At 30.9% G+C, this 13,823-nt stretch overlaps 1 protein-coding gene and 2 long non-coding RNA genes across 3 annotated transcripts; 2 read left to right on the top strand and 1 right to left on the bottom strand.

The window, feature by feature from the left end:
- The first annotated feature begins 163 nt into the window (after positions 1-163).
- LOC148253631 (uncharacterized) lies at positions 164-1,095 on the top strand. Its single transcript, XR_015812809.1, has 4 exons — positions 164-279; positions 413-493; positions 643-700; positions 823-1,095. It is a non-coding gene; the product is annotated as an uncharacterized LOC148253631 (long non-coding RNA).
- Positions 1,096-6,796: 5,701 nt separating this feature from the next.
- Positions 6,797-7,585, top strand: LOC148253630 (uncharacterized). The gene is made up of 4 exons (XR_015812814.1): positions 6,797-7,016; positions 7,144-7,218; positions 7,308-7,371; positions 7,492-7,585. It is a non-coding gene; the product is annotated as an uncharacterized LOC148253630 (long non-coding RNA).
- Positions 7,586-9,339: 1,754 nt separating this feature from the next.
- On the bottom strand, positions 9,340-13,704 carry LOC110809582 (6,7-dimethyl-8-ribityllumazine synthase). The gene is made up of 4 exons (XM_022035457.2): positions 13,327-13,704; positions 13,139-13,219; positions 10,531-10,703; positions 9,340-9,654 (listed from the first exon to the last, which is right to left on the bottom strand). The coding sequence occupies exons 1-4, from the start codon at positions 13,631-13,633 to the stop codon at positions 9,460-9,462; spliced, it is 756 nt and encodes a 251-aa protein (XP_021891149.2). The 5' UTR covers positions 13,634-13,704; the 3' UTR covers positions 9,340-9,459.
- Positions 13,705-13,823: the final 119 nt, after the last annotated feature.

The raw sequence follows: 13,823 nt of genomic DNA, 5'->3' as shown, positions 1-13,823 counted from the left end.
ATCTATACACAGAATTAATTATTTTTTAATACAATCCTCAAACCTTGTTTTGTAAAATACAACTATAATCTTTTTCTGTCAACCCATTAAATTACTTGCCAGATATGATAGATGTATACCAGGCACGCTCTACACGTGTACACATATACATATACGCCTATATATACGCATATACATACACCCCCCTAAACCATCAAAACAAGATCCACCATATACCAACCTGCATATCAAACAATGGTGAAGAGGCAACCCCCAAAAGAGAGAAACACTAATCACAAGGTACAAAATCTCACTCTCTTTCTCTCTCTCTCTCTATCTCCACCTCTTATATATATATGTATATGTATATGTATATGTATATACACACACGTTAGAGTAATCATCTCACTGTATTTCATTTTTTGCATTTAAGAGTACTGGCAGGATCCAACAGCAACCCATTTCTGCATCGAGACGGAGGGAAATTGAAAATACCCTCATGAGTCTCGACCTGGTATGTAAAATATAAACTAATAAAATATTGGATACATATACATATATATATATATATAGATCCATTTCTGTTTCGTCTTCTACTCGTTATATCTAACTCTTTGACTAATATTTATGTTGTTGATTATGAAAAAAACAAAAAAAAAAAAGCTTGCTGCCATCCTGGAATTTAAGCTGAGAATTGTTAAGCAACTTATGAGGAGCTACTGTAAGTCTATATATATATATATATATATATAATATGTATGTATGTATGTATGTATGTATGTAGTTATTTTGGGTTTGTTTGGATAACTAATTATTATTACTCTCAACTTTCATTGCACACAGATGAGCAAATAAAGGATGAATACAATGGTAAGGACAAGGATAATGGAGATGGGAAGCCGGATCAAGGGCCACCTACCGTGGTCTGATCAGCCAAATAGATCTTAAAGATTGCTCGAGTTTATGATTATATATATATATATATATAATCTAGTGTCTTTTTTGCTTTTCCTGTTCAATCTCATATATATGTTTACATATATATGGTGATTATCAATAAGATATTTCTGTAGTCGTTTATGAACATTAATGAAAAATCTATCTTTATTTTCAGTATATTTTATCTCATATATTTTTTTTATATCATTTATAAAATATATTCCATAAAATAAAACTTTGCACCTATATTTTCTCTCGTCGTAATAAAACAACAAACCATGCATACTCGATATAGTAAAATTCTGCACCTATATTTTTGCTCGACGTAATAAAATAAGACGTGCATGCTCGACGTAATAAAACCTTTTACACTTAGATTTCGAAAATCTATTACACTTAGATTTCGAAAACCTAGCTCATACAAAGAAAAGAGCGAATTATTGAAGACAAGCTCTTACGTTATTCGACTAATAATATCATTTATTCAACCAATAAGTTAATTAATACAACTTAGACATTGATTCAACTAAAAATTACAATGTATATCACTTTTTCTCTCTCAAAATCTAAAACTTCAAGACACTCAAATATCATGATGTAATTTAGAAGTCGAGAAATGATTATACATACGTACGTATAGAACGTTAGACTTCTTAAACCTAAAAAATATATTCTTATTGTATAATCGATAAAGTAATATATAAAATTATATTTGGTATAACTTCATTAGTTATATATAGAGATGGATTATGACGAATTCTTATCAAAAGTCGATCGAGATTTTAGATAATTTAGATATTAAATATTACTTTAAAATTATGATATAATTCTTTTATATCGACTCTTAATTTTTTTATTAGTATAAACATATACATTTTTTTTTTCTAAAATTACGATCAATACTAAATTATCATACAAAAAAGATGGTTGAATACTATATCTTTTTTAAGAAAAATCATAATATGTTTAAAAAATTTATAATATGTTATAAAATTAATGATATTTGTCCCGAAAAAGGAATAATTTTAAAAAATAATGTATCTACTTCAAATACAGTGGATTTCATTTCATGTAAGGAATACATCTTTAAAATGGTACAATATCTTCTCTGAAATAAGTACATTTTATTGAAATAAATACATTATCTTAAAAGAACATTGAATCATATCTAATTTTTAAATATTCATAACGGTCTTAAATTTTATCATTATTGCAGATATTATACCAAAACTAGATATTACATAATGTTAATCTCAAAACTTTTCATAACGTTTATTTCGTGATTCAGCGCTAGCTGTATAATGTTTTCTTTCCATAAAAGCTTCAAAAACCAATTTCATTCTTTCTGATAGTATGATTTTGCTTCCCTTATGGGCACTCATAGTTTTCAATTTTCCATATATACATATACCAAATCTCTATATATAATTGTAAGGCCCTAATCTCTCCAAGAAACCCAACAATCTCCCTTCTAGGTATTCAAACAGTGCTTGACAACAATGGCTGACAAACCACCACAGGAACCAAGTGGCAACAAGGTGAAGATCTCTCAATTTCTCTCTATATGATCTCTCTTGCTTTGGTTGTGTGTGTGTGTATATATATATATAGTCTTTAAGCAATATAAGAAAAACCCATTGATCTTGTTCTTGTTTTCCACTTGTTCAGGACACAAAAGAGCAGAAAGAAGGGGGAACAAGCAATGAGAATGGAGAATCTTACCCCGCCCTGACCCTCCCACAGGTATCTGATTAATTAATAAGTTTTACCCATTAAAGTATTCTCATATCACTAACTCTCATGTATATATATGTGTGTGTATGTGTATTCATGTGTCTATGAAGTTCTTTGCCTTGCTGGAACTTCGCATGAAAATGGCTTGTGACGCCGTTGATAAACTCAACGAAGGTAAGTTGTGCTTAAGTCTTAATTTGTTGAGTAAATACATAAGTAGATATATAGATACATATATGTATACGTATATTTGTTTGATAAATGGATTGAGATAATGAGTGATTGGATTTACAGAGACTGCTAAGCGTAACAGGAAAGACCCTGACTCGTCCAAGGACAAGGAGCCTGGTCCAGGCTCTTCATCGGCATGAGGAGATCACATACACCGATATTGAAGAGATCACATACAGCAATATTTATGGATGAATCATAGAGTGGAGCTAGAAAATTTACCAGAGTTTCTTACTTACATCATCTTTTTGTTATATGTATATATATGCGCTATATGAATCTGTAATAATGGTGAACAACATGAATGATAAGTGATCTCTTTTCTAATCATTTGAATCTATCAGCTATATATATATATATATATACATATGTTTGTCTGCAATGATTTTATTTAACATCATTTTTGAAATATATATATATATATATATATGTAAATAATCATTAACTATAAACACCGATGAGATGCAAATTTTTATCTACAAAAAATACTTATAAATTAATCATGGTTACCAAAATTTTTCATAGAATTACAAAAGTTGACCCATTACAGAAAAACTTGAAGTAAAAATTGTAAGAATCGTAATATGGTATAATATATATATATATATATATATATATATATGTCTGTACTTAGACAAGAATTTAGAATCATATACAATGATTTATAAACAAGAAAAATGAAGAGGTAAAAATTTAACCTACTCTAGAATTACAAAGCAAAATTATTACTCATTTTTTCTACCTTTCTTTGTTCTTTTATGTTCCATCATATAATGTTCATAAAAAATAAACACGATGATAATTCTTATCTCTCTTTTTTTAAAAAAAAAATAAATAATAATTTAGTAAATATATATACACTTAGTTCGAGTACGTGTTAAATTAAGTACTAAATTTTTCATGCATCGTATGCATTAATTCACCTACTATAATATAATACCTAATATTAAGGAGTAACATTTTGAATCCTGTAAACTCCTTTTTTTCTTTAATATTTAAGCTTGTTCTATATAAATTTCGTTCGTCGTCTTACAAAAGAGTTATTATGTACTTTTCTCAAGTTTTTCACCGAGATCAAACATACATGAGAGTTATTATAACAATCATAGTATATACATATATATTTTTTTCTACAAACAGTTGAATGTTAATGGGATATATTTTTAAATTACGAATTTGTAATTTTAGATTTTGGTTGGTAACTATATAGGACTACCCGAACCCTAAACTAGTTTGAGATTGTGGTTTATGATAATTACTAAATCTTTTTCTATTAAAATAATATAAGTTTTTAATATTACAATTTTTACTATTTGAATTTCTAATTTTTTTTTTTAATTTTATATTCCCGTTGTGCCAACATAAAATCACCAAATCAATACTTAATCAAGCACCTTTTAATATCATAGATCTAGATACTTCTTAAACTCAAATTACTAACTTTCAAAAGTTTAATAAAATATTATTAACGAGTGACTTAAATATTTATATAGAATTTAATAATCACGTATTTTTCAAATATATAATTTAATATTGTACTTTTTTTAATCATATGTCATCAACTCTATAAAAGTAATTTCTAAAATTATTTTAACAAATTTAACATGTAGGACAATATAAATCATCGCAAAGTGCTATCTCAATAGTCATGATAGAATATTTCAAACAAATATTACGTGAATTGTTAACCCGAATTTATTAAGTTCATCTAGTTTATTTTTCATTAATTCATAAATCTAATTTTTATACATAGCTACAACATAACTTTCTTGTATATGAGTTAGAGATTGGAAATTCATTTCATACTTTGTATCAGAAATGAATTCATGACCCTATAACTATGAAGTATGACTCATTATAACTCAATAGAACAAATTTTCGTCGTAATTATATACTCAAAACTAAGATAAAAATTAGAAGTAGAAATTGACCATTAATTAAATCAAAATGAACCAAGTTTGATCTTAATGTTATTCTTCAATGCTTTACCAAACCCATTACTATAAGAAAAAAAAAAAGAAAATAGCCAAGTTAAGAATATTTGTTGAAGCATAACAACAATAACAGATATACTACCTAATCCATGAGTACAATATGTGCAGGATGACTGAATAAAACGAGCCATACGAGATCTTAAGGGAATTCAAACAGAAGAACCATACTTCAGTACCCTCTCTAGTTTCTCAACCTTGAGGTAATCCTTGTCTATAAGAGGCTCGGAAGGAGAAAAGTGTGATTTACGAATGTGAAGTAAGAAATTCATCGAAAAGAGTCTCGCCATTGGTGTAGTATACACTTTCACCGTGAGCACTCTTCCTCCCAAATTGACAATCTTAGAGAATACAAAAGCAATAATGTTGTTTTACTTTATAAAAAGATTCAAAAAATCAGTTGAGCAAAATGCAAGAAAAATCTTGAAAGTAGAAAGAGATTCACTATCATGTGATTCACATGCAAAAATAAGTCGAATAGTCTCATAAATGTGATTAGTTCATTTTAGATCTTCATAAGAACCTAGAGGGTCTTTGCCATTGTTCACTCTAAAAACATGGTGGTGGAGGATACATATACAGGGGGGAATGGTAATGGAGAATTGATTATGAATATAATAAGGAATCTCAATTATTCAATTATTGGGAGGTTGATGAGTATAAGGTCACACTACAGCTTTTGTCTACTGTTCAATTAAATGATTCTAGTGATCATATCATGTGGAAGCTAAAGAAGCATGGAGAACCTATTGTCAAGTCTTATTACAAGCATCTAATTGGAAACAGAGAGGAGGGCTTGAGGCACTCCACGATAACTCAAATTTGGAAGGCGAAGGTTCCCTCAAAAATATTTTTTTCTCACTAATAAAGCGAATAGAGAATACAATTTGATAATTAATAAGTTGATGAGAATGGAAGAACTATGGTGAATTGGTGCTACCTATGCAAGAGAGCTATTGAATCTTGTAATCATAATCTTTTTTGGTATCTGATGGCGTGTAATATTTGAAATATGGTGTATGGTCTTCGAGGACTCTATTGGGTCAATGGGGGGGGGGGGGGGGGGACGAGGGTGGAGGCACAGTGAAAAAAGAGCTTTAGGCATGGAAAAGAATTTGTAAAAAGAAAAATTATCTTAATATTATTCATTTGACTATCTTTTAAATGGTGTAGAAGGAGATGGATGTTATGACTTTTGTGGGGAGTGATGTGGAGATGTCAAAAATCCAGGATAGATGGTTATACATTTTTTGTCTATAATTCTGGGTCATAACATTTATAAGTTGGATGATATTATTCTATTTTTCATAAAAAAAATAAGTCAGTATTATTCTATTCCAATAATCTTGTTATTTGTCGATATACTCTTGTCATTTGTCGATAAGATCATGCCACAGCTCTTATCCAATGTTCAATTCAATGATTCTAGTTATCAGAACATGTCGAAGCTAAAGAAGCACGGAGAACTTATTGTCAAATCTTATTAAAAACATATAATTTGAAGAGGAGAACAGGACTTAAGACACTTCATAGTGAGCCGAATTTGGAAAGTGAAAATCTTCTCAAGAATAGTTTTTTTTTTTTTTTTTTTTGCTTGGGAAGAGGATAGTGAATGCATTTTGACAATTGAAAAGTTGGTGTATCTATCTTAAAATATAATGAACTTTATTTTACGAGAGAAATGCATCTTTAAAATAGTACAATATCTTCTTTGAGATACATACAATTTCTGAAGTAGATACTTTGTCTTATAAAAATATTATAGCATATTTAGTTTTTCTATATTCAAAATAGTCTTAAATTTTACCATTATAACAGATATTATACCAAACAGAGACATTACATAATGTTAATCTCAAAATGTTACGTAACGTTTATCTCATGAGTCAATGCTAGCTGTATAATTTTTTCCTTCCATAAAAGCTTCAAAACCAGATTTGCTCCTTTCTAGTTATAGTTGTATGTTTTTGCTTCTCTTGGGCGCTCATAGTTTTAAATTTTCCATATATACATATACCATACATCTATATATAAGTGTACAGCCCTAGACTCTCCAAGAAACCCAACAGTCTCTTCTAGGTATCCAAACAGTGCTTGACAACAATGGCTGACAAACCACCACAGCAACCAAATGGCAACAAGGTGAAGATCTCTCTCCCTCTCTCTCTCTGACCTCTCTTGCTTTGGTTGTATATCATACATGTGTGTGCAAATATATATATATATAAGAAAAACCCATTAATTCTGTCCTTGTTTTCCACTTTTTCAGGATCCAAAGGAGAAGAAAGAAGGGATGACAAGCAATGAGAATGGAGAGTCTTACCCCGTCCTGAGCCTCCCGCGGGTATCTGATTAATTAATAAGTTCTAGCAATTAAAGTATTCCCGCATCACTAACTAACATATATGTGTGTGTGTGTGTGTGTTTATGAAGTTCTTTGCCATGTTGGAACTGCGAATGAAAATGGCCATTGAAGCCGCCCTGAAGCTGGATGAGGGTAAGTTCTGCTTAAGTTTTAACTTGTTCAGTAAATACATAAGTAGATATATAGATACATATATGTATATGTATATTTGTTTGATAAATGGATTGAGATAATGAGTGATTGGATTTACAGAGACTGCCAAGCGTAACAGGAAAGACCCTGACTCGTCCAAGGACAAGGAGCCTGGTCCAGGCTCTTCATCGGCATGAATGAGACACATGGAAAAGATCACAGAGAGATATATTATAGATGAATCATGAGTTCAAGCTAGAAGATCTACCAGAGTATCTGCTTTACATTATCGTTTCGTTATATATATATATATGATATATGAATATGTAATATATGGTCAAGAACATGAATGAGAAGTGATCTCTTTTCAAATCCAAATTTCACATGCTTGAATGTATTAGTCACACATATATACATATATATATATATGTTTGTCCAATGATTTCATTTACACCATGTACAAAAAATATTTATAAATCAATTATCATATCCATCACATCACCAAAATCTTCCATGGGAGTACAAAAATTAAGAATCATGTAAAACAATTTACAAACAAAAAAAATGGAGTGGTAAAATTTAACTAAGTTACCAACAAAATTATTTTTTTTCTTTTTCCCAATTCGATCATATAAAATAAACAAGCAAATAATTCTTATATTTCTTTTATAAAAAAATAATAATTTAGTGAATATATATATTCAATTCAAGTACGTTTTGAATTCAATTTTAAAATTTTCATGCAACTTATGCTTTAATTTATCCGTTATAATATAATACTCTACTATTAAAGAGTAATATTTTGAATTGTGTGAATTCTTTTTTTTTCCCCTTTAATGTTCAAGTTTATTTCATATAAGCTTCTTTCGTCTATCTAAATGAGAATTGTTATGTACTTAGTCTCGACTTTTTGACTAGGATCAAATGTACATGAGAGTTATTGTAACGATCGTAGTATATATATATAAAAGAGATATATTTTCTTATACAAATGGTTAGATATTGATGAAATATATTTCTAAGTTACGAATTTATAATTTAAGATATTGATTGGTATCTATATAGAGTTACCCTAACCGTAAACTAGTTTGAGATCGTAATTTATGATAGCTAGTAAAAAAATTTATATCTTTTTCTTCTGAAATAATACAAATTTTTGATATTACGATTTCCGTTACTTAAATCTTTAAACTTTTGTCAATTTTACATTTTCATAATTTCAACGTAGAATCATTCAATCAATTCTTACCCTAGTACCTTTATAAATATCATAGATTTGAGTACTTCTTAAACTCAAATTATTAGTTTTCAAGAGTTCAATAAAATATTATTAATAAGTGACTTAAATCTTTATATAAAATTCAGAAATCGCATATTTTTTAAATATATAACTTGATATCGTACTTTTCTTATCTCGAGAAAATAATTTCTAATCTTTACAAATCTAACATGAAACACAGTATAAGTCGTGGCCAAATACTATATCACTGGCTGCGATAGAATATTTCACACAAATATCATGCAAATTGTTAACCCGTATTTATTACTGTTCATTTGGTTCGATTTTCATTAAATTTTGTACCAATTCATAATCCTAATTTTGTTAGTGCTAGTTATATGCATAACTACAACAAAATTTTCCTGTATTTGAGCTGTTCATCCCACCTTAAATTTCTAGAGATTGGAAATTCATTTCATTACTTCGTGTAGGATACGAATTTCTGATCCTACGAATATAACATGTGACTGATTATAACTCAACAGAGCAAATTTTTGTTGTAATTATGTATTCAAAACTAGCAAAGATAAAAACTAAACGTAGAAATTGATCAATTATTTAATCAAAATAAACCAAGTGCGACCTTAATGTTAATCTTCAATGCTTTACCAAACCCATTATTAGAAACATACTTGAATCCGCTACGAGAAACAAGAACTATGGTAGCAAAATCTCAGAGAAGAAGGGAATAGCCAAGTTAAGAAAACTTGTTGAAACATAACAATAATGGCAGATATATTACCGAATCCATGAGTGCAATATGTACAGGATGACTGAATAGAACGAGCAATACAGGATCTTAAGAGAATTCAAACAGAAGGACCAGACCTAAGTACCCTCTCTAGTTTCTCAGCCTTGAGGTAATCCTTGTCTGTAAGAGGCCCAGAAGGAAAAGGTGTGATTTCGACTACTAAATGTGGAGTGGGAAGTTCATCGAAAAGAGCCCTCACATTGTTGCAGCATACACTTTCGCCATGAGCACTCTCCCTCCTAATTTGACAACCCTAGAGAATAGGAAAGGAATAATGTTGCTTAACTTTGTAAAAGAGACTCAAAAAATCAGCTGAACAGAATGCAAGGAAAATCTTGAAAGCGACAAAAGATTAACTATCATGTGATTCGGATGCAAAAATCAGTTCAATGATCTCATAAATGTGATTAATTCGTTTTAAATATTTGTAAGAAAATTAAATTAAAAGTTAAAGTGTAAGAGTCATGTTTATCGGATCTTCTAACTCATTTATGCTCCTAGAGCACGTAACAGTTTTTCATGGCAAAAATAAGTGCAACAGTGTTATCCATTACCAATTATCTTGTCATTTGTCAATATTTACATTTCATGTTCTGAAAAATATTTACTATCCGAAAAAAAGGAAAAATGGAGTCTCTGTCTTAAGAAACATATCAACAAAATGTATACCCAATTTTAACAACCGGCACAATAACAATGGAAATGGCTCATTCTTTAGTGAGATCGTATGAATAAATACCCGAACCTAAGTATATTATTGCCATGGGAGCGTGTACAATTACAGAATGGATGTTTAATACCGATTCTTATAGCATTCATTGTTCAAGAGGTTGACAAACTAATTCTTGTGCCTGTTTGAAAAAAGACAGATGGATAGAACCTTTCAACGAGATAGTATTTTTTCAACGCTCTCAAAATAGAATTTGTCCAAACATATATGTCATGATTCCTTACCTCACCGGAGGACAAATATTTAAATTTGATATTGTTAGATACTTTTTCAAACCTACTACCGATATTAAGTAGCAATCAAAAATTTGTATCCACTTTTCATAATACTACGCATGGATCACATATATTATGGAGAATTCTTCAAAAAAAAAAAAAAGAAACTATAGGGTTGTATTACCTTGTGGGAAGTGGCATCTGTGAAGTGATCATCATCAGAAAGCAGGGAAGCAATAGCTTTGAGAAGGCGACGTCCTTCAGCCTTGGAAGGTACCCTGTAGTTTCTCTTGAGTGTCCCTTTTGTTGTCGGATGCCATTTGCTCACTAGCTTCCTTTTCTCAGCGGCATCTTTATCTGATAGTACAGAAGAAAAGTTCTCTTACAACCACTTTTTTCATATGCCAAAAAAAAAGATGCTCTAACTAACAAAAGTTCATGCTTCGCAAGCACACAGTAAATTTCATATGCATCTCGACTAGGGCATGCCAACCAATAAGTTGATCATTAATTACTTCCTTTTGCCTAATAATTTCTCAACCTACCCCACTGATCCGCAGGCAAAAGATAGTTCATTATGGTTACTTTTCTTATGATCCACAATTTCTAGATCAGCAACTAATATATTAAGATTGATCAACTTGACAACCTACTGAAAATGATTATATGTACATAATATATATATTTCTTAAAGAATCCTTGTGTAACATGAACATCAATTCCACACGCTATGGTAACTCTTGAAGTAATGGTGCAAGAGTTGATGCTTGAAGAAATTAGGAAGGCTATGAATTTTAATTGATAACTGAATTCAAACCTGGATGGAGGTTATTACTTCTATTTGGTGTCACCAATATTCCATGACAAATTTTGAAGGAAAAGATCAGTTCCAGTCTCCAGTAATTGAATTCCCAATTCTCCGCTATGACCGTGGGAAAAGTCTGATTCCCAGTTGAGGGACCGATCCCAGAAAATTAGTGCAACTCTTAAAATGCCAAGATCTTCATCTTACCGAATAATTGAGCCGTTATTTGTCGCTTAAAATATTACATCGTTAATGTTGCTAAGGTGGCAAAAATCTAATTGTGATTTCCATTGCTCCAATTGAGTGCAGGTGTCCAATACGAGTACGGATCAAGTTTCTAACAAACTAAACAATTTCAGAGCTAAAAGTCCAAAGTTTTGGTATAGGTTTTTTTATTCATGATATAGAAAGATGAAGTTAATATAAGCCTATAAGGAAGCTAAACCACCGTCATAAATAACAAAATACAACCTTTAGCACAAAAAGAGAACGGTTACATTTCGGTAGTGAGAGTGAAAACGAAAAAGTTTGATACTAACTACTACTACAAAAATGATTAACAAGTACCTCTCAAAAAGAGAAGGGAAAAAAGCTATTTTTTATACCAAGATCTTCAGTTTTAGTTTTTTTAGGCATTCAAGAACTAACCATTATATTTCAATTTCTTGCCTATGAGTCTTATCATTTTATTCAAATCACCAAAATCATCAAACCTTTGTTCTAGACCTTCAAGTTTCTAATCTGCATCATAAGTATTGGACATAAATCCCAAGCTAGCATCAAGTCGAGTGTTTGGCATAGTTGAAAAGAGCCATAGTTATTATAGTATAGAAGGATTGATCACTTGAAATAAGCCAAACTCTTAAAGCATCAAGATTCTCTCTAATAACTAAACCATCAATAAGTTTCTTTCCAAAAGAAAAAAAAAAAATTTAAACCATCCTATTACACAAAAATTTAACTGTATATTGACAGATTAATATTGAGTCAAACTCATTATTAAATATCAAACTTAAGTGAAAGTCATCCATATATGTCTCCAATTTGTCCTAATTATGGAAATGGGGATATTATGCGATTCCAAGATGTAAATTTTCCAAACAAAGCAAAGAGAAAACATGCTGGAAGGCTTAATGAGAACACCAACAATTCTTTACCGACGAGGAAAATTTACATTCCAAGTAAAAAACTTAAGTGAAAATCATCCATATATAACTCCGAGTTGTCCTAATCATGGAGACTCGGATATCATGCAATTCCAAGATATAAAATTTTCCAAACAAAGTGAAGAGAGAACATGCTTCAAGGTTTAATGAAAACACTCGCTATTCTTTCCCGATGAGGAAAATTTATGTTCCAGGCAAAAACATCCTTAAACAATTGCAAAGATATAAGTTGTTTCGGCACATCATAAAGTGAATCTTGAATTCGATTTTGCTCTAAGCAGTCAAACGAGGGAAAACATCCTTCGTGCTTAGCCTTGTAAACTGACTATTGCTTAAATTTTTCTTATAGAAAAAAAAAGGTGAAAAATGATGAATACTTTACCCTAAAACTTTAAACTATCTATATAAAAAAGAAACACCCTTATTGCTTTATCTCCTCCTTGAGTAGGATAAACAATAAACAGGCATCAACCTCCGGCATTGTAAATACTTAGTAATCATGTTTTTGCTTATTCAAAAAACAAACATGGCAGTTCCCAAAAGTACCCCATATAAAAAAGAACATTGACTGCCATAAGCCTGATTAAGCCAATCAAAATTAATAATGGAAGTTGAATAAGTTGATTGCAAAGAGTCGAGAAAAGCCAAACAACGCACAAAAAGTCATGATAAATTCCAGAGGATTCCACTAAACTTCATTCACTTCATGTATCCACCACTAATTACAAGTAGAAATTATACTCAATAATCCATCAGAATTTTTTTTTTTTTTTTTTAAATGTGATTCTTAAAATCTACAAAAGAAACAAAGCCTTACAAACCTGGTTTTCCTCGTATGTTCTCAAGCCACTTAGAGAAGCCCAAATCACCATCCTCACTTCCAATAGCACCACTTCCCAAATCTAAACAAACAATCAACATTCCAAATATAAACCAAAACCTTGTCTCAAAAATCAGAATTTGAAACAGATTAGAAAATCTTAACAAGACAAAATCGAAGTGAAAATACCAGAGACTAATGGGTTAGCCGGAGATCCAGCTAAGCCAGCCTTCAAGAGCGCATAAAAGACGCAAGTCCTACCGACCCACAAGACAGGAGCCTCAAGCAAGGAAGCATTGACGGCAGAAGTGGAGACATTGAGCTTCTTGGAGTTGGGCTCATCGGGTGATTTTTTCTCGGTCAGAGAGAACAATCGACGGAGGGTGGTTGTGGGTTCATGTTCGAAGGAAGGGAAGAGAGATTTTGGGAGGAAATATGTGGAGTGAGCTGTGGATTGGAGGGGTGTAAAAGTCGCGTGCACAAGAGAGAGTAGCATTGCTTAGCTTTTCACTGAAAATGGCGGAAGTGTCTCAGGAATCATAAGAACCCGACGAAGGATGATGATGCTTTTACGGGGTAACTCAGCTGCAGCCTTTGAGCTGCCTTGAAAACGTCGTCGTTTCAATTGCTGATGGCAAAACGCACCGTTCCAGATAATGATATTAGATAATAATGAAGATCATGTT

This window comes from Carica papaya, chromosome 6, assembly GCF_054855325.1.
Source record: "Carica papaya isolate Zhongbai chromosome 6, ASM5485532v1, whole genome shotgun sequence".
Classification (NCBI taxonomy): Eukaryota; Viridiplantae; Streptophyta; class Magnoliopsida; order Brassicales; family Caricaceae; genus Carica; species Carica papaya.
The sequence above is the reverse complement of the archived record's forward strand: the minus strand, read 5'-3'. Positions and strand labels throughout refer to the sequence as shown.

Excerpts from the sequence above, each read along its gene's own strand:
- LOC110809582 (XM_022035457.2), bottom strand. The coding sequence starts at position 13,633 with ATGCTACTCTCTCTTGTGCACGCGACTTTTACACCCCTCCAATCCACA. Across the intron at positions 13,220-13,326 it reads GGCTAACCCATTAGTCTCTG|ATTTGGGAAGTGGTGCTATT; the intron begins GTATTTTCACTT and ends TTGTTTGTTTAG. Across the intron at positions 9,655-10,530 it reads CAGATGCCACTTCCCACAAG|GGTTGTCAAATTAGGAGGGA; the intron begins GTAATACAACCC and ends CCTATTCTCTAG.